Source organism: Carcharodon carcharias, chromosome 16 (genome assembly GCF_017639515.1).
Source record: "Carcharodon carcharias isolate sCarCar2 chromosome 16, sCarCar2.pri, whole genome shotgun sequence".
In the NCBI taxonomy this organism is placed as follows: domain Eukaryota; kingdom Metazoa; phylum Chordata; class Chondrichthyes; order Lamniformes; family Lamnidae; genus Carcharodon; species Carcharodon carcharias.
Genome location: NC_054482.1, coordinates 12679354 through 12699035, shown reverse-complemented (window position 1 = coordinate 12699035; position 19682 = coordinate 12679354). Strand labels below are relative to the sequence as shown.

Genomic DNA, 19682 nt, shown 5'->3' with positions numbered 1-19682 from the left:
GAATCTAGCTTTCAATTCCAGATATTATTAATTGAATTCAGATTTCATCAGCTACCTTGGTAGGATTTAAACTACTGTCCCCAAACCATTGGCTGGGTCTCTGCATTACTAGTTCAGTGATATTACCACTATGCCATCATGTTCCCATGCCAGTATATTACTACAAGTGTAATGAATTATTATATTGCAAATAAGAATTTTCAATGGTTAAGATTTTGAGTGTGATCTCATTATTTCTGCAATTCTCGGGTCAGAACTCTAAAACCCTTTTAGGGCTAAGAAAAGTCTTACAAGATGGTACTGAGAAGATTGATATTTGCATGTATATTTAATAAAATTTGCATAAATATCTAAATACAGTTGGGTAACTGCGCTCAAAATGAAAACATCTAGACAATATACAGATATCCAAAACCAAAATAATATAGCAATGACGCAAGTCTGCCAATAGACATTTTGATATCTAAATTAAACCAGCATCTTTATTGCTTGGTCATAACTCAAAGAACAACATGCATTAGTAGACTTACTTTTGATGCTGTAATACCTGTCATTAAGCCATAAGCAATCTTATTCTTGAATATAAATTGCACTTTGAACAGACTCATGACTGTGCCTTTTCCTAGACATTAGTAGCAAAAAGTGCTTCTTTTTAAAAAAAAACCTAAAAAGTTTCTCTGTATTCCGAAGCGATGTTCTTTGAAGTGAACCAGATGCTAAAGAAAAATCATAGACATAACACTTTACCAGACATATTGTACCCTCCTTTTCCAAACAGCATTTACAATTTCTCCTGAAGTATTACTGAAAAGTGTGAATAGAACCTTTAGAATAAAAGTGTCCATAGGAAGAATTTCTACTGCTTATAAGCTACTGTACATGTATTGCTTTTAATCTCTCATTTTCTACATGTCCTTGCGCCCTACCAAGAAACCTTCTACTCTGATATGGATCTGCTTTCATTATCTTGTCCACTCAATTGTAGGAAGTCCAAATGAACAAGAAGGCAAGGATGTTTGCCTAGTGCCATATCATTAAGTTCTAATTTCCACCTTTATTGTGAAAATAAGACTTTCCACTTGCATATGCTCTCCTCATTTCTTCCTCCTTCAAATATGCTTCCATCTTGCGGCACTGGAAACTGTGGCTTTCATTCCACACCCTCCACAATTTAAACACGCCAAAATGCGCAGTAGTAATCAGACATGAAAAGGTCTATTTAAAGTCATGACTGTTTGGACGTCCCCCTCACTATGCGCTCATTCCTCCAGCCCAGATGCAATGGCGGATTCCTGCAAAACGCGGTGAATATCTTGGAATGTTGGCCGGGTTTTGGGTTCACGTCGCCAACAGCTGAGCATCAGCTTGTACACGCCATTCGGACAGATAGCTGGCTGAGCGAGATAAACCTACACACAAAGAACACAGAAGGAAAACAAGTGTAAGAAATCCATTGGCATGTATTACATTAAAAACCACGGCAATGTTTCAAAAAAAAGGACAAACTTGCAATTATATAGCACCATTCATAGCTGTAAATGTCTCAAAGTGTTTTACATCCAATGTAGTATTCTTTGAAGTATAGTCACTGTTATAGTGCAGGGGATTGCAGCTACCAATTGTTGCACAGGAAATTCCCACAAAGCAATGTGACAATGACCAGATAATCTATTTTATTGATGTTGTTTGTAAGATAAATATTGACCAGGATTTGGGTCCCCTGCATCTCTTCAAAATGGTAAAATACAGTAAATGTAGTTTTACATCCACCTGAGAGGGCAGCTGGGGTCATGGTTTAACATCTCACCTGAAAGATGGCACCACTAACAGTACAGTACTCTCTAAGTACAATACTGAGAGTGTCAGCATAGATTGTGCCCTTGAATCCACAAACTCCTGACTAAGAGGCGGGAGTGCTACCAACTTTGTCCCAACTAATACCTAATGAAAATATAAACCAGAAAATGCTGAAAATACACAACGGGAAAAAGATGGTTACACTGATGCAGCCTCTCTTTAGATGCTGACTGACCTACTACACATTTCCAGCAATAGTTTTTTTTATTTATTCTAGCTGTTGCGAAGCCATGCTGTATATGAAAAATGACTTTATGTGTTTACTGGCTGAAAACTACTGATTCAGGTTTAAAAGACTGAACCAGCTTTCCAATGATTAAATCAGCTGCTGCTAAGATGGCCGCCGAGAGTCAGGTGTCCTCAGGTTTCCGGAAAATTCTTAATTGAATGAACATGAGTGGGTTGCCTTCGCTGGAATGGACATGCTGAGATGAAACCACTTGTGGAATTTACACCTCCTGTTGTCTGTGTAATTACCAAATCTTAGAATCTCTGGACTCCCAGACGAAATGTCTCTGAGCTCAACACTTAAAGAGAGTGGGAGAGAAACCAATTTATCATAAGCAGATGTGAACAGCCACCAAGCATTCCCCATTGTATAGCATAGAACCAAAGAAATGTTATAGTGCAGAAAGAGGCCATTTAGCCCATTGTGTTGCGCCAGCCAAAAAAGAGAAAAAAGAAACCAGCTGTTCATTTTAATCCCAATTTCCAGCACCTGGTCCATAGCCTCGCAGGTTACCCCAATTCAGATGCAGATCCAGGTACTTTTTAAGTGAGTTGAGCATTTCGGTCTCAACCACCATCAATGTAGGCAGTGATTTCCAGCCACCCACAACCCTCTGGATGAAAAAGTTTTTCCTCATGTCCCCTCTAATCTTTCTACCAATCACCTTAAATCTATGCCCCCTGGTAATTGACCCTTAAGCTAGGGAAAACAAGTTTTTCCTGTCTACCATATCTAGGCCCCTCATAGTTTCGTACACCTCAATTTGGTCATCCCTTAGCTTCTTCTGTTCTAATGAAAACAACCCTAGCCTATTCAATCTCTCCTCATAGCTGCAATTTTCAAGCCTTGGCAACATCATTGCAAATCCCCTCTGCACTATCTCAAGAGTAATTATGTCTTTCCTGTAATGTGGTGACCAGAACTGTACGCAAAATTCCAGCTGTGGTCTAACCAGCATTTTATACAGTTCCATCATTACATCCTGCTTTTGTATTTAATACCTTGCCGAATAAAGGAAAGCATTCCATATGCTTTCTTGACCACCTTGACATGCACTCCAAGGTCTCTCACTTCCCCAACCCCTCTCAATAACTTCCCATCTATTGAGTATTCCTTTGCTTTGTTTGCCTTCCCCAAATGTATTACATCTCACTTTTCTGGGTTGAATTCCATTTGCCACTTCTCCACCCACTCAACTAAACATTGATATAATTTTGGAGTTAACAGCTATCCTCTTTACTATCAATTACACAGCCACAACATTTAAACAGTTAAACACATACTGAGTTAGCAAGCATATTCTTTTAAAAAAATCCCGTTGTGGTCAAACGAGGAGTGGGAAGCGAGAAGAGCCATTCTACCTCTCCTCACCTGATCGCAACATAGGAGATCAACATCATGCATGCTAGAGTAATAAAAAAAAACTTATCAATGTTAAAAGTATTGACAATAAAGTATGACATGGAAAATATTACAGGAAATATGGTTAACACTTGCAGGAAATGTGTGCTCTTTGGAAATAAAAGGCTAAAAGATCCTTAATTTACTAAAATGTTCAGTAATTTGTTGTAGTTGTAATTTGTTGCTTGACATCAGGTGATCATGCCCAATTTGGTGAGACTTTTCATTGGTCTATTTTCCAGCATGAAGTTACTGGGGCACATTTAGCAAAAGACAGCCACTTCAGGTGTTGTGTTTGCACCAGAAACAACCTTTGGTTTCTTGGATTCTAGGAGGTTTTTATTCTGCCATTTAGATGGAGCTACGACCTTGAATTTTAACCAAACACTAAAAAGAATTCAAATTACTTTGCACAGATTTGAAAATTCTTTAATGTGAGGGGGACTGTGCAGACTAATATTTTTCATATTGTCATGAAGATGTGCTTTATTGTCAAATAATGATTTTTAATCCACTGGCTGGAAATCCAATTTGCACTTTTAAATACAGAGACCTTTTAAATGCAGAGATTAAAGGTGACTTGAGCTAGCAGCCAAAGATGGTCAATTTGCACCACTGCACATTCCAATCCGTTGGGATGGAGACAGGATGTCTGCAAAGATCAATCAAGGACAATGACTTGCAGAATATGGGTGAACTTCATATCTTGTCCCCATTATCAAGGCAATCAGCCAAAATATTCAAGATAAAAGCAAAATACTACAGATGCTGGAAATCTGAAATAAAAATAAAAATAGCTGGAAAAACTCAGCAGGTCTGACAGCATCTGTGGAGAGGAATACAGTTAACGTTTCGAATCTGTATGACTCTTCAACTAGTGAGGATGAACCATTAAACCTAATCACTTGGACAATAGGACACAAGCCGAGAGGAGTTCTCAGACATGAACTCATCAAGCTATCGTGGGAATGCCTTAAACGTTACCGGTTGAACAATAAAATCCTTGCTGTGAGAGGGCGTTTGCTAGACATGACCTGATTAAAGTTGCGGGTGAAAACCACGTTTGAATCATGGTCATGTGACAGGCCCGCCCATTGTGTGATTAAGCTTCTGCTTTCTCTGCAGAAGGGAACAAGCAGCTGTGACACAGAGAAAAGATCTGAGTAAGGTCCCTCTTTTCTCCCTCTCTCGCCAACCTACCTTGCAAGCTTTGAACCCTGTTTGTTGACTGTGACCATCCACACTCCTGTTGCAGACAGAGACTTAAAAGAATTGGACCCAGCACTACTCTTTACAGGAGAACAGCCAACTTTGCCCTCTACATCTTTAAATCACTGAAGGAGTCAGAAGACCACTGATTTCAGCCCGAAGCCAGTCGAGTAACCAAACTACAGATTTTATATTCTTTTTATTTTTACAGACTCGAATTTGACCACCCTATCATTCCCCACTATCCATGTATCAATGTAATCTATGTGTGTGTATGTGTGACCTTCGAGTGTGTGTGCGTTCATGTGAGAGTGAGGGAGAGTGTGTGGCAGGGGAATGCCGTTCATTCATTTTGTTTTAACAATGTACCCTATTTCATTTATATGAAATTTCATTTCAGTGTACCCAGTTTCATTTATTTAAAAAGATTTGGGATCAGCTTTTTTGATCATAATCACAGCCCTAATATTTCCCCAAAAATAAGGTGGAATTTTTCCATCCCACTCGTGGCGGGTTTCGTGGTGGGCGGGAGCAGAGAATCCAGCGGCAGGCAGGCCGATGTAAAAACGCTTTGCAATTCTCCCGATGGCCAGTTAATGACAGGTCAGTTGTCCCGCCAACTAGTGGTGTGAACCCCATTTTCATTCATTAACATCTCATGAATGCTCATTAAAACAGCTGATCGCTGGAATCTTGTCATGCCTTTCAATCTTGCAACACACCATCGGAAAATTACATTGGCCTCAAACCCGCTTGAAAAGGAGTGGCATGCACAAGTCGGACCTCAGTTCGCCTGTAACTTCGAGGTGAGTGCAACATACATAGCCTACCTGCCATAGTGCTGCGCCAGTCTTGTTGAAATGAACTCCACACTGTTGGGGTTGTAAGGTTGCTCTGCTCCTGCTCTTTGCCTACATTGTCCCAAAGGAATTACCGTTGTGCTGTGGTACTCATGCAGGTCTCCACTTTCAGACAGTGACCAGTACTGCGGCCGGGGTTGGGGAGTGCAGGGGTCTTCTGCTCTGGTATCTGAGACTGTTGTCCACAAGGACACCACTGTACAGTGGTAGTCAGGCAGAACTCCACTTTCAGAAACTAGCACTTTGACTGGGGGTGGGATGTGAGATGAGGGTGGGGATGATGAATACAAGGTGGCCAATGGGGAAGGAAGGCAGTGGAAGGTCAGTGAGGGGGAAAGGCGAACACGAGTGTGCCTTTCTAGGGTTGTCCTCTAACTTGTTGCTGCAAGGGTGAACAAGAGTCTGCTTAGAGAGAAAGGAGGAAGACCTCCTTGGGATGAAAGCTATTAAAAGCTGACGGCTTCATCAGCACTGTTAAAGAGCTACTCAGAATTCAGTGGCTTCACATTACAATCACTGCATCTCAAGTGTAACACATGGGAATATAGAATTTGGGAATGTAGACAATAGTGAAGGAGGCACAGCTGTATCATATATGACATTCCATCAATGAAGGCCTGTCAAATGTTCACCAGATTTGACATTCCTCATGGGCCAATTGGCAATTACTCACTGACTGTGAGCAACTGATTGGTCATAAATATGCAGCATCAGAGATTGGAGCACAGAGCTAGGTTGGGTCACTCATCTCAATTAAAGCTTAGCATCCCACACAGGGTTCAAGATGTTACATATCTGCGATGCCATCTTGGTCACCTTTATGTGTGTACGAGTGTCTCAGGGGCAAGGCGGCATCAGCCACCATGCAAGTAGGGCGGAAAAAACTATGGAACCTTAAAGTTTCCATACATTTCATCTTCTGAGCTTCACTTTCTTGCCCCTTGAATCATTAATGGATCAAGAGCTCAATGCTGCCTTTGTCAGGTTCCTAATGCAATGGAGGAGGTGAAGGAGGGAGAGGCAATGCCACGCAAAACCCTAGCAGGAGGCCATGCCTGAGGGACATGGTCGAGTGAACCAGAGCATGAACAGGAGGATCAGGAGGAGAGACCCAGACAACGGATGTGACTCGCCAGACCAAGGGTTTATCATAGATGAGTCTCCTACTTACAAATGAGTGAGAGGCAATGCCGTGCACGTATGAACTTGTCCCAAGATCTGGTACATCACAAATGCCACATTCGTCATGAAGACCTAACGTCACGTGGAGTCGGAAGGTATTCCCTGCTTTGAAGGTGACCGCAGCACTCAATTTCTTGGCCTCTGGGTTTTTCCCAGGATCAACAGGCGACCTGTGCAGCATCTCTCATTCCGTAACACATTGATGCATAAAGGAGGTCACAGATGCCCTCTACAGGAAGGTCTATGATTATAAAAACAAAAAAACTGCGGATGCTGCAAATCCAAAACAAAAACAGAATTACCTGGAAAAACTCAGCAGGTCTGGCAGCATTGGCGGGGAAGAAAAGAGTTGATATTTCGAGTCCTCATGACCCTTCGACAGATTCTGTCGAAGAGTCATGAGGACTCAAAACGTCAACTCTTTTCTTCTCCGCCGATGCTGCCAGACCTGCTGAGTTTTTCCAGGTCTATGATTATGTCAGGTTTACCCTGGATGAATTTAGCCAGGCTACAAGATTCACCAGCTTTGCTGCCATCTCAGGCTTCCCAAAAGTGCAGGGTGCGATATACTACACCTATGTGGCTATACAGGCTCCATGGCAGCAGCCCCTAATGTTTGTAAAACACAAGGGCTATTATTCCATCAATGTGCAACTGGTGTGTGATCACTGGAAGCACAAACTGCACGTTTCTGCACGGTACCCTGGGAGTTGCCATGATTCCTAAGCCCTGAGGCACTCCCAGGTGCCTGAAATTTTCGAGGGGTCATTACATCTGCAGTGGTGGTTGCTTGGGGAAAAGGGGTACCCACTGAAATGCCGGCTGATGACACTGGTACATTGCCCTCAGAGTGGTTACGAGGACAGGTACAATACTGCTCACAGCTCCACACGCTCCATTATAGAGCAGACCATAGGGCTTCTGAAGATGTACTTCAAACGCTTGGATTGCTCAGGTGGCTCACTACAATATACTCCCGAGTTTCCCACATCATCACAGTGTGTTGCGTCATTCACAATCCGGCAATGTAAAGAGGTGGACCCCTGCCAGAGGATGAACTGGAGGAGGATAAGAGCCTCATTGGAGGATGAAGATCCAGAGGCCCAGGAACCTCACGAGGCTGCTGAGGGTCAGTATGAGTGTGATTAAACCAAGGAGGAAGGAGGAGATGGAAGATGTGCCCGTCATACTTTAATTGCTGAAAGGCTCCATGAAGAGTAAAGTTAAGTGAGGGCGTATGGCCACTTCTCTCCTAGCCCGCAATGCCATTTACTTTCATTTCAAGGGATGTCCGACCACTTGCAGCGAGAACGAGTCCTGAATTCACACTTGCGCGTTCTGGCCTCATGATTTGCCAGGCTATGATCTCCACTTTGGTCCCCGATGCCATCTGAATGCGCTGCACTCTGGGAACTGAGAATCCACTGAGGAACAAGAGCGATGCGAGAGACGACTTCAAGCCTTCGCCGCCAACATGATGCAAACACTGCTGCAACTGAGATGTGGACATGACTAGGGATCTCCTCCTCCTCCAGTGCATGTCTTTTCTTCTGCCACTACCACTGAGGAATCACAAATGCTGCTAGAATATCCAGGCTGATGAGCTGCCCTCACTCAATAGTGTCCATTGAGGAAGAAGGGTTAAAACTCTTACATCATTCAAAATAAAGATTTAAACATATCTCCCTGACATCACACAAGGGTGCAGAGACTAGTTCAACTGAGGTTGACATTATATGATTGTGAATCTCACAGTGGGACACTATCACTGAATGGGAGGATGGCTAATCGTCGAAGTAAGAGGATTTCAATGTACAAATTCACAATGCATTCAGTTGACAAAAACATTCATATAACCATCAAATGTATTCACAAAAGTGCAACTTCTTTACAGTTATAGCTCACCAATGATCTAGAAGTTACTTCAATATTTCTTAACTTTCCTAACCCTACTGCTACACCTGGGTGCAGCCCCAACATCTGCAGCAGATGTGGAGGCAGCCAGCTGACTGCTGCGTCTTGATGTCTGTGATGATCTTGGCGGATGTCCTCTGGTGGCCCATGGCCTGGAGGGCCCCAGCCTGATAAAGGTCACCTGCTCAGTGGCAGACGCACTCTCAGTGGCCTGAGCAGCTGGAGTGGATGGGGTCACAGGTAGACAGGGCTATGAGTGGCTACACACCCTTGGAGTGTCCTGAGAGGAAGATATTGGGGTGTCCAGTTGATGCTCATCCTCCTTGCAGGTGCCCAAGGGTCCCGCCCGGACCCCTTCAGGAGATGGTGGTCCTGGAGGGAGTCAGGGTGCCTCGTCCCCATGGCCATGGAGTGCAGGGCTGAGCACAAATCCAGCAAGACCTGCTGGGCCAAGGTCTCCATGAAGGTCACCAACATTCCCATGGTGACCTCGAAGCACTCATATGTCAGAACCATAACATCAGACAAAACACACATGGACTCCTCCTTTATTCTTTCTAGTCTGCTAAGTGACTGTCGAATCTTTGCCTGATATTCTGCTGCCTGTCATTGCATCTCCAGCAAGAGCTGGCAGCCAACTTCCAGGGGCTCATTATCTGAATCGGACCAAGCAGGTGGCTGGTCTCCAACAGCCCTCCGAGTGCTGGAGACCTGGGCTGTTTCTGCCCCCAATTGCTGTGGAGTCGTGTCAGTGAGGTGTTCCCCAGAAAGTGAGCCCGAGCCTAATCTACAGTTGTGCCCCACCAACGCGTGTGTCTCTGCACTGCTGGAGGGTGCGTGTGAATACTGTGTTAGTTCTTCCAGAGCTTCCTCTTTGGGCGTGGTCTTTGTGCTCAGACAGGTGCTCGGCTGCCTTGTGGTCCTCGATCTGCTGGTGCCTAGAAAACAGAAAATAGAGTTCAGTTAATGAGCATGATCTAGATCAGACTGTATTTGACTCACTATGAGTGTCAGGATTAGATGAAGTGATGGAACTGTGATCCGTACTAGGTTCCTGGGAGAGGCCGATCACCCCTTTTCCACATGAGTGATCCCTATCCTCCCCAAAAAGCTTGGCTGCACCTTCCCCAACTCAGTGAGGGTGATGATCTTGGCTGTCCCTCCCTGAGTCTGCAATTTTTCACACCTTTTCTGTGCCAGCTTGGCCTGTATGAAGAAGAAAGAAAGGCAGGTGGTGAGAAGGGATGGAGCAGAGGTTGGGTGAGATACATGTCCCCTTTGTGTGGTGAGCCCTCCCCAGGAAGACCAGAGGATGGAGTGTGAGCAACATGAGAGATGGGATGGTGGTGATGTGAAAGCCTCGGTGAGAGAATGAGTGTTGATATGTGTTCCTCGCTAATGGTTGTGTGAGATCCCTGAAGAGAGTAGCCGTTTCAGTGTATTATGCCAGGTTGAGAGTTTAATAGAGCGAGTTGAAGGATGATTTGCCTTGGTGGAGCGGATCAGATCGTTCATCCTCTTTCTGCTCTGGATGACGTTTCAGGTGTGGTTGCCAGCCACACTGACCTGCTCTGTGACTGCCTCCCAGGCTGGAGACGTGAGGTTGATGTGCTTCCTGCAGCCATCCCTGGGATACAGGACATGCCTGTGCGCCCACATTCCTCAGATCAAGGCCTGGAGGGCCTTGAGGGTGAAGCAGGGTACCGCATTCTCCTTCAGGCTTTCGGCCTTCTCCTTGTGGCTGGAAGTCATCTCTGCACATGGCCTGAAGACAGGTGGGCTGGAGAGAGTGAAATGTATATTTTGGTCTGGCATTTAAATGTGGTGCCTTTGACGGGGGGGGCAGACGAATCAATCTCCTGACCCGCCAGGCGATTCGGCCCGATACTCACCTGTGCATAATTAATGAACGTCCGAGCGTGGAATCAGGTGTGAGTTCCCGCCGTTCCAGCCAGTGGGGTGGGCGCCACCAAAACCTCCCACCGCCACACTTAGTCTCAAAGGGAAATTTCCACCCATAGTGTTTATGGGCAGAATTTTGCCCTTGGCTGGCGGGCGGGCCCCACTGGCTTGGCGGTGGGCGGGCAGCCGAATTCCACTGCCGAAACGGGCACCGCCGCCATTTTGACTGGGCGGACCGATTAAGGCTCGCCCAGCGGCCTGCCCGACAGGAAGCGATATGTGCATCCTGTGCTGGGGGTGGAGGGATTCCCCAACTGTCAAAGTGCTGCTCTTTCACACTCACACTGCTCCCTGAGACTAAGTGCTGTCTCAGAGAGAGCGCTGAAAGTTTAATAAACGTAAAAAATAGCACAATAAAAAAAATTATTAACATGTCCCCCTCGTGACAATGTCACACGAGATAGGACATGTTAATAAATATTACATAAAGTTTATTAAAGTTTTTAAAAAACCGACATGCAACCTCATCCCGCCGGTGGATGAGGTTTCGTGTTTTTTCAGAAGCCCGCTGGGGCTCCTGGGCCTGCCCACCAGCCTTAAGGTTGGACGGGCAGGTCCTTTAATTGGGTTAATTATCCTGTCAATGGCTTCAATTGCCATTGACAGGTCGGTAGGCGGACAGCTGATTTCGCTGTCCGCCCGCCTTCCTGAATATTTAAATGGGGCGGGATGATGTCAGGGGTTCCTCCCCTATGTCATTTTCGCATCAGTGAGCAGGCCCCACCCCCAACTCGCCGACGGAAATATTCTAGTCTATGTGTCTGCTTAGCTCAGTTGATGGGACTTATGCTTCAGACAGAACAATATAGGTTCATGTTGCTCTTGCAGAGTGCCAGCGCGGACACATTAGGCAAAAAACCTCCTTTTGTGTTGTAACCATTCTATGATTACAGGGCTCAGTCCAGGACTTTGAGCACATAATTCAGACTGACAATTCAGTAGCGTATTGGCAGACTGCTGCATTGTTGGACATTCCATCTTTCATCGGAGCTTAAGGTTTCAGGTTCGTATCTTCGTGAGGTACTTTGTTGGGTGGAAACGTAAAGGGCTGAGTATAAAGTTAATAAAGCATATCCATTAACTGGCATTATTGATTATGTGTCTCATCAAAAGATTGTTACAAAATATTCAGGTATACTGTATGAGAGGAAATATAGCACATACTTTATTGGTCTTTGAATGATTCCTTGACTTGCTATTTTGCTACCATGAATTCATTATAAGTTTAAGATCATTGTAACGCAAGCTTACTTGTCGACCTTGATCTCTGAAAAACTCGCCAGTATTTTCAATGACTTGCTCATCTGACAGTTGGGAGTAGGGCTGTTCTCGGCAGAAGGTCAATGACTCCCATAAGGTCACTCCAAAAGCCCATACATCACTTGCTGTAGTAAACTTGCCCTAAAGAGAAAGCAGGCAAAATAAGGATATATCACCAAAAACTAGGAATAAGCAGTTACTTTTTTAACTGAAAGAGAAACTATGACTGAATCACCAGAGGAAGAAATGAAAGAGAATTGACGTACGGCTTGACAAATCGTTGTTACCTGTAGAAATCGAGAGGATGATCAAAACTTCCATCTGGATTTCTTGTTCATGTTGCTACTCATTCATCTCTATTTTATAAAGTACCAAGCACTGTTAAATTGCAAGCCACTGATTCCTTGTCACAAGAACACAATAAGCAGGAACCTGCTCCGCCATTCAATATGATCATAGCTGATCTTGGGCTTCAGCTCCACTTTCCTGCCCACTCCCCCATATGCCTTGATTTCCTGAGAGACCAGGGGTTTTATCCTCTCTAAGTTTGATTAGTTTATCAATTATTCTCCTATTTTCTTTCTTAAATGGCTTTATATCTTCTTGGTCTCTTCAAATATCTTGGAACTATATTGCTATTCCTTCACTGTGGCTGCATCAAAATCTTGGAACTCCCTTCAGAATAGCTCTGTGGGTGTAACTGCACTACACAGACTCCAATGTGTCAAGAAGGCAGCTCAGCACAACCTTCCCAAGGGCAATTAAAGTTGGGTAATAAATACTGGCCTTGCCAACAATGCACACATCCTATGGACAAATAAAAAAAATGTCATGCCCTTGTTAGTCTCCTGGTAAATACAGGGGCGAAGTAACTATTCAATATTTCTGCCATTTCACTGTCATTCCCTGTGAGTTTATTATGCGTACCCCTTATTGACCCAATCCCTCTCTTGGTTTATTATATTGTTATTTATGTGTCTGTAGAATATTTTACTTTTTTAATATATTGCTTAATAAGTTTAATTTAGTAGTTTTGCATTGATTTCCTAATTGCTTCTTTAACTTTTTAATTGTAATATCTTCATATTCTCATTCTCTCATTTACTGTCTATCTACTGAGTCTATACTTTTTGCTTTAGTTTCAATGTTACTCTTATTTCTCTTATGTTGATAGGGTTAGATGAAGTAGAAGGCTCAAATGGAGTATAAACACTGGCATGGACCCGTTAGACTCAAGGGCCTGGCTGGGTGCTGTAATTACTATGTCATTCTATGTTAGGGTTGCCAACTGTGTTCAAATGTATTCCTGGAGATTTCATCACATGACATCCCCCCACACCCCCACCATTCATTGGCCAACACATCCATCTTGTGATGTATTGCCTTCCTACACCAATTGGAAAGCAAGAAGACTCATTACCCAATTGCATGATGCTTGACTGCCTTTTTTATTCCCATCTTCAATATTTTTATATCTGATAAAGGGAAATGTTGAAAGAAAATTTAAAAATAAACTATTTTTTTGATGTCCCAATGATTTTTCCCCAGGATTGCATGCAGCGCTTTCCTGAAGATTGATCTTCAATTCCTGAAGACTCCAGATCAATCCTCGAGGGTTGGCAAACCTATTCTATGTCATAAAACAGGTTCAGGAATTACCAGTGCAAAGAATAGGACAGTGGTGCACTGCTGAATTGGACATACACACACACCAAAGGACTTTATTCAGTTAAACATCAACTTTAAAATAAAATAATGCAGCCAGCCAATGAGTTAGAATTTAGCTTGAGGTGCTCACCAGTAGAATGCTCTCCCATGACATCCAGCGAATAGGAAGCACAGCTCGCCCTTGGATTCGGTAGTAATCTCCGCTGTACAGGTTACGGCTCATGCCAAAGTCTGCTATCTTGATTGTGTAATTCTTACCCACCAGGCAGTTCCGAGTGGCAAGGTCACGATGAACGAAGTTGAGGGAGGAGAGGTACTTCATGCCGGAAGCTATCTGCATGGCCATCAATATGAGGTTGGCATAGCTGAGATTAAAAAAAAGAGAGACCAATGAAAGGAGATGGTACTTATTTACATGCCTGTTTCTTATGTCAAGAACAGATACGAAATGCAAATGATAAAAGAGAAAAGAAAAACTTGCATTTATGTAACAACTTTCACAACCACTGGATATTCCAAATCACTTTGCAGTCAATGAAGTACTTTTGAAATATAATCACTGTTTTAATGTAGGAAACATGACAGCCAATTTACACAGCAAGCCCCCACAAACAGCAGTGTGATAATGACAGATTTTTTTTGTGTGATGTTCATGGAGAGATAAATATGGGCCAGGGCACTGGGGAGAACTTCCCTGCTCTTCTTTCACGTCCACCTTAGTGGGCATACAGGATCTTGGTTTAACTTCGCATCTGAAAGTTGGCACTCCCTTAGTACTGCACTGAAGCGTCAGCCTTGATTTTTATGCTCAAGTCCTGGAGTGGGACTTGAACATAAAACCTTGTGACTCAGAGGAGAGAGTGCTACCAACCAAGCTACAGCTGACAAAACATTTTCTAAATTAAATTTACAGAACAAAAGAATTGCAAAAATGTGAAAAGAGGCCTGTAGATTTTGATTGCAGACTGCAGCATAGCTTAAACAGAGGCACAGGAAATGAGTTACTGCTACTTTGTACGGTGAGTTTGACAAAAAAAAATGATACCACAGCTAAATATGAAACCAGGAGCTAAATATACCGATAAACAAGTCATTCATAGGTAGAAATTATGAATAGCCCCCCAAAACTGAATTTAATCTGTTAATATTATTATTCTCCCCTTCAACTCAATGAAACATTCTGAGCTTTGAGGGTTCATTTGTTATTAATAAGAAAACAATTACAGTATAAAAACCAAAACCTTTGCATGAGCTTAGTAGCAAAGGCTTCTGTCACTTGAACTACTCACATTTGAATGAGCTCAGTTTTTATCTTGATACCTCCCTGTGCTGTTCAGATATATGTGCAACACTGTAATGTGACAAAATTTCATGCCAAGCACCGAAGTGACATTGAACAACTGCATATAGAAGCCTCACCTTACAATGGGTGCATTGCTTGCCATTGGCTCTGCACTTTCTGGTTCATGGCGAGTTAAGAACTGATTAAGGTCCCCATTTTCCATGTATTCTGTGATCATACAAAGGGGGTCATCCCTGATGCAGACTGCCAACAACCGGATAATGTTTGGATCTTTCAGCCGTGACATGATCTTGATTTCTTTCAGGAAGTCATTTCTGCAGAACGTTAAATATGATTGAGTTTAATTAAAACATGGTTTATGCTGTATAGTGAAGGAAGATTAAGACAGAGACGCACAGAAATATTTAAGGGCCTCCGGTTAATTCATGACCTCTGAGCCATGCGGACTAGGAAGTTTTCTGGTTCAATCCCTGGTCTATGTTGAGTTAGTTGACCTTGGTCAGGGCAGTGGATGAGGTGGTTAATTTTGCTGCAGTGTCTAAAGGTTTGGAGGAAGGAAGACACAACAATTCCTGCAATGCGAGCATGCGATACCAGCTGGTGATAGGAGCACCCTTGGCTGTGATGCCTCTACTGTTGTGCAACACCCTATCAGCTCAGTATCCAGGCTGATAGCAGTATAAGGGTCACTCGAGGGAGGTACTAAGCTCTGGAATTCTCTCCTTAAACCTTTCCCCCTCTTTATCCTCTTTTCTCCTTTAAGACGCTTCTTAAAACTCCCCTCTCGATCTGAACTTTTGGTCACAAGTTGTAGTATCTTCTTACGTGGTTCAGCATCAACCTTGTTGAATAATACTATTGCAAATTGCCTTGGGGCATTATTGCACTGAAGAATGTCTGCTTGTGAGACCAATTAGGGAATCACTGAGAGCCACCATCAATTTTGATGCCTGGACAATAACCTTGTGGAGAACTAGATCAATCAACCTTTCTAGAACCAACTTGATTATTATATTGGATTCTACAATGTGTGAGTGATCTGCTCCAGCAGGTTACCAGAGGTCAAAAATTACTCCCAAGGCCTTCAATGTAGGAACTGGAGAAAATTGGATGCAGACAAAAAAAAACCTCAAAGTTATTTAAAATATTCAAACTGAAAAATCACAGTTAACAACCCAGAGAAAAATGATTAAAATTAGATTTCATCATAAAATCTGTGTATCACTTAAGTTCATTCTTAAAGACCACTAGGTAAAAACAAAGAAAACATCCTTGTTAAGTTGAATCTTTGAGAGGAAAGTACAAATTATTCCATTTTTACTTTGAAAATTGGTCAAACAAGCTCACTATTTTGAAATGTTTTTAGATACTGATATTCTTCCTTCCTTATCTCCATTACCTCCTAGTCTTTGCACCCCAACCCCCTGCCAACTCCCACCATTGCCCAACTCTTCTCTCTCAGACTCTGCTTCATGTTCAGGCTCCTCCTTTCTCCCCCATCACTGGTGACCTTGTTTGCAGCCATCCAGGTGCCACGATCCGAATTCTCTCCCTAACACCCCCCTCCCTCACTCCATCACACTCTCCTCTTTTGAGACCCTCTTAAAACCCATCACTTCCACAAAGCTTTTGGTCTCTCCTCATAATTTTTCCCCACTTTCCCTCATGTCTTTGTGAAGTGCCTCAGGAGTTTTCTCTACATTAACAGTGCAAATAAATTGTGACAAAGTTATCGAGAAGATATACCCCATTTTTTTTGGCTGTTCTCAAGATAGGTGGGGGGTGGGGAGGGGTGGTGGTTGTTGATTAGGCTGATATTGCTTGCCCATCCCTTTTTGCTGATTTTGATACAAGTAGTTGCTGGGGCATTTCAGAGGGCAGTTAAAGGTGGGACTGGAGTCAGATACATGCCAGATAAGATAAAGGGCATTAGTGAACCTGCTGAACTTTTATGGCAATCTAACAGCTTTATGGTCAATTACCCTGATACCAGCTTTTTATTAAAACAAAACAAGTCCAATTTTCAAACAGCCAAGGAATTAGTATTTACACTCTTCAGGATTATTAGACCAGGCCTTTGGATTATTATTCCAGTACCACTGTACAGGGTAAAGCCAAACATTGACAACTGGCAAGTCCGAATCTGACTATCACTAGGTAATGATAGATACTCAAATTGGGTATTTAAACGTTCAAAAATATTTATTTTGTTGTCTGTGACTTCACACTGGCATGCTGTTGCAAGGCACTGGGTAATATGGAGGCTTTGTGAAATGATCTGTTTATAATAGTTTTTCCTCATTCTTAGAAAACTTTCTTTCACTTGTAACCCAAGCAAAATATTTGCCAATTGAACCAAATGGACAATCTCCTTATAGGTTTGGTGGTGGTGGCGGTGAAGTCCTGGCAGGATCCTTGGAAAAGATTTTGGAGTGAGGGAACCAAGGAGTGCTCACCTAGCATTTTTGTTGGCATCTGATCGTAGCATTTTCACTGCAACCAACACTGGCTGATTGACACAAATGTCAAATGGGAACTCCTTGTCCATGAATTCTTGCATCCCTTCTGCTTCACAAAGATGAACCTGAGGAGATCAGAATTTGAAGCTTATAAATTTACACGAAGAGAATTGTTAGATTTTGGCATTGAGGGTTTGGTTATCGCTGTGGCATGCAAACTGCTGCCAACCAACAAAGTTTAAAAATGAAGGTGTCACACATTGGAAATTTATACCACACAGTGTCCTTGTTGATATCTATGGTACTTTCATCATTTTAATCAAAGTAACTAGATTTCCTTCTGCTGGGAGTAGCATAGTGTAGCAATTACACTGCAAAGTCCCTCATGTATTTACTCCTCCTATCTTTTTATTTTAGGTTTTGCTTATATCCTCAGTTATTAGAGAAGAAATCTTTTATTCATGGGTTTGAGTGATCTATCACTTCAGAGATGTGGGACAGGATTTTGCCTTTTGGGTTGGGACCCAAATTGGGGCCACAAACCACAGTGCGCTGAAAAATAGGAGGGGGAGGGGGAGCACCCAGAAACAACATTGCTGTGGAGCCAACATGCTCCATGCCAATTCGCCCCGCAGTCATAAAGTGCAGTGGGGAGGACTGGGATGATAATGAGGGCCGAATGGGATGTCCTCCCCTCGCTGGGACATAAGTCCCGCCTCCTGGAACTGCTGGCCAATCCGACCGGCCATCAGTCCCAGCAGTGCCAGGGAGGCGTCGGTGGCCGCTGGCGGGACTGCAGAAGGAAAAGAAGATCATAACCTATGGATCCCCAGAGCAGGTAAGTCCAGGGTCTTGGGGTAGGGGGTGGGTTTCAGGGAGGGAGTGGGTTGGAAGTAAGTGGGGGGGGGCATGGTTTGACCTAAGGAGGGCTGCCCCACAATCGGCAAAGGGCAGCCCCCTTCTTTCCCACCTTTAAACATTTAAGTTAAAAAATCAGGCTTCCCGCTACCACCTTGCTGCTTGCGCCAGAAGTTTTATGGCTACCTGCCACTTACGGGGGCATGAATTTTCACACCGCTAGTCTCTGTACTTGCACCCCTATAGGAGGAAAATCCTGCCCATTGTCAGTTAAGATAGATGCCAGGTTAGGGAAATGATGGCGATAATTGCAATAAAATAGAGCTTTATTTCATTGAATGAGTAAAGGGATCTGAAGACTGAGGACCGTATTTTAGCGCTTCCTTTGTGGAGAAGCTATATTATTCTTCATGAATTGCTGCTCTTATCTTCAGGTACGCAGAATAAAATGGAGCCCCAAACTGAGGCTAATTGCTTTTCATACAATTAAGTGAGTGGATAAAACTGTGGCAAATGGATTATAAAGTGGGCAGATGTGAGGCCATCCACTTTGTGGCTGAGAAAAGATAAAGCAGGCTATCCTTAAATGGAAAGAAACTAAGAACTGTAGAGGAGCGAAGACACTTGGGAGTCCAAGTACAAAAGTCATTAAAATATACAAAAAATTCTCAAGTTGAATGGAATGTTGGCATTCAGGTACAGACCAACCATGATCCAATTGAGTGGTGGAGCAGGCTCGAGGGGCTGAATGGCCTATCATTTCTGTTTCCATCACCCTCATAGGTAGCGAATTCCAGGTCATTACCATGCATTGTTAAAAAGTTCTTCCTCACATTCCCCCTGTATCTCTTACCCAAAACCTTCAATCTGTGTCCTCTACTCCTTGTGTCAGCAGCTAATAGGGACAGTTTTTTCTTCAGCATAACTTTTCAATCCTTTATAATTCAGACCCCTTAAGAGAAAGGCCAAAATTCCATTACACTTTTTGATTACTTTTTATATATTTTAATGACTTATGTATTCAGACTCCCAAATCACTTTGTTCCTCTACAGCTCCGAGTTGCCCAGTTTGGTTACCAGCGGTGGCAAGATGAGGCCCTCAAGTGGGCATTCATTTCCCACTTAAGGACTTCAGTCGACAGTCCATGAGCCTTCCCATCCTGGACCTCAGGGCAGTGTTCCCCACCTGCCACCCTCGCGCCCAAGTAATTGTCCCCCTGCCACAAAAGTCACCTCAATAATTTCAACATTAGAGTGAGGCCATTCAGAAACAAAATTAGGAGTCACTTTTTCACATGATGGATAGTGGAAAGCTGGAACTCTCTTCCTCAAAAAGGTAGAGATGCTGAGTCAACTGAAACTTTAAGACTGTGATAGTGAGATTTTTGTTAGGCTCGGATAGGATATGAAGTATAGGCAGGGAAATGGAGTCAAGGTACTGATCAACTGTGATCTAATTGACAGACGGAGCGGACTCAAGGATCTGAATATCCTATTCCAGTTCTTGATGTTCTTGCACT

General features: G+C 43.3%; 1 protein-coding gene across 2 annotated transcripts in view; it reads right to left on the bottom strand.

Annotated features, from left to right (window-relative positions):
• Nucleotides 1–309: 309 nt before the first annotated feature.
• ddr2a (discoidin domain receptor tyrosine kinase 2a) overlaps nucleotides 310–19682 on the bottom strand; it is a 174823-nt gene continuing 155450 nt past the window's right edge. For both annotated transcript variants that reach the window (XM_041208395.1, XM_041208396.1), the window contains 5 exons: nucleotides 17302–17429; nucleotides 14962–15159; nucleotides 13673–13907; nucleotides 11866–12015; nucleotides 310–1409 (listed from right to left, as the gene is read on the bottom strand). In XM_041208395.1, the coding sequence (XP_041064329.1) occupies nucleotides 1260–1409; nucleotides 11866–12015; nucleotides 13673–13907; nucleotides 14962–15159; nucleotides 17302–17429 (861 nt within the window). In that variant the 3' untranslated portion in view covers nucleotides 310–1259. The remainder of the gene's footprint in view (nucleotides 1410–11865; nucleotides 12016–13672; nucleotides 13908–14961; nucleotides 15160–17301; nucleotides 17430–19682) is intronic.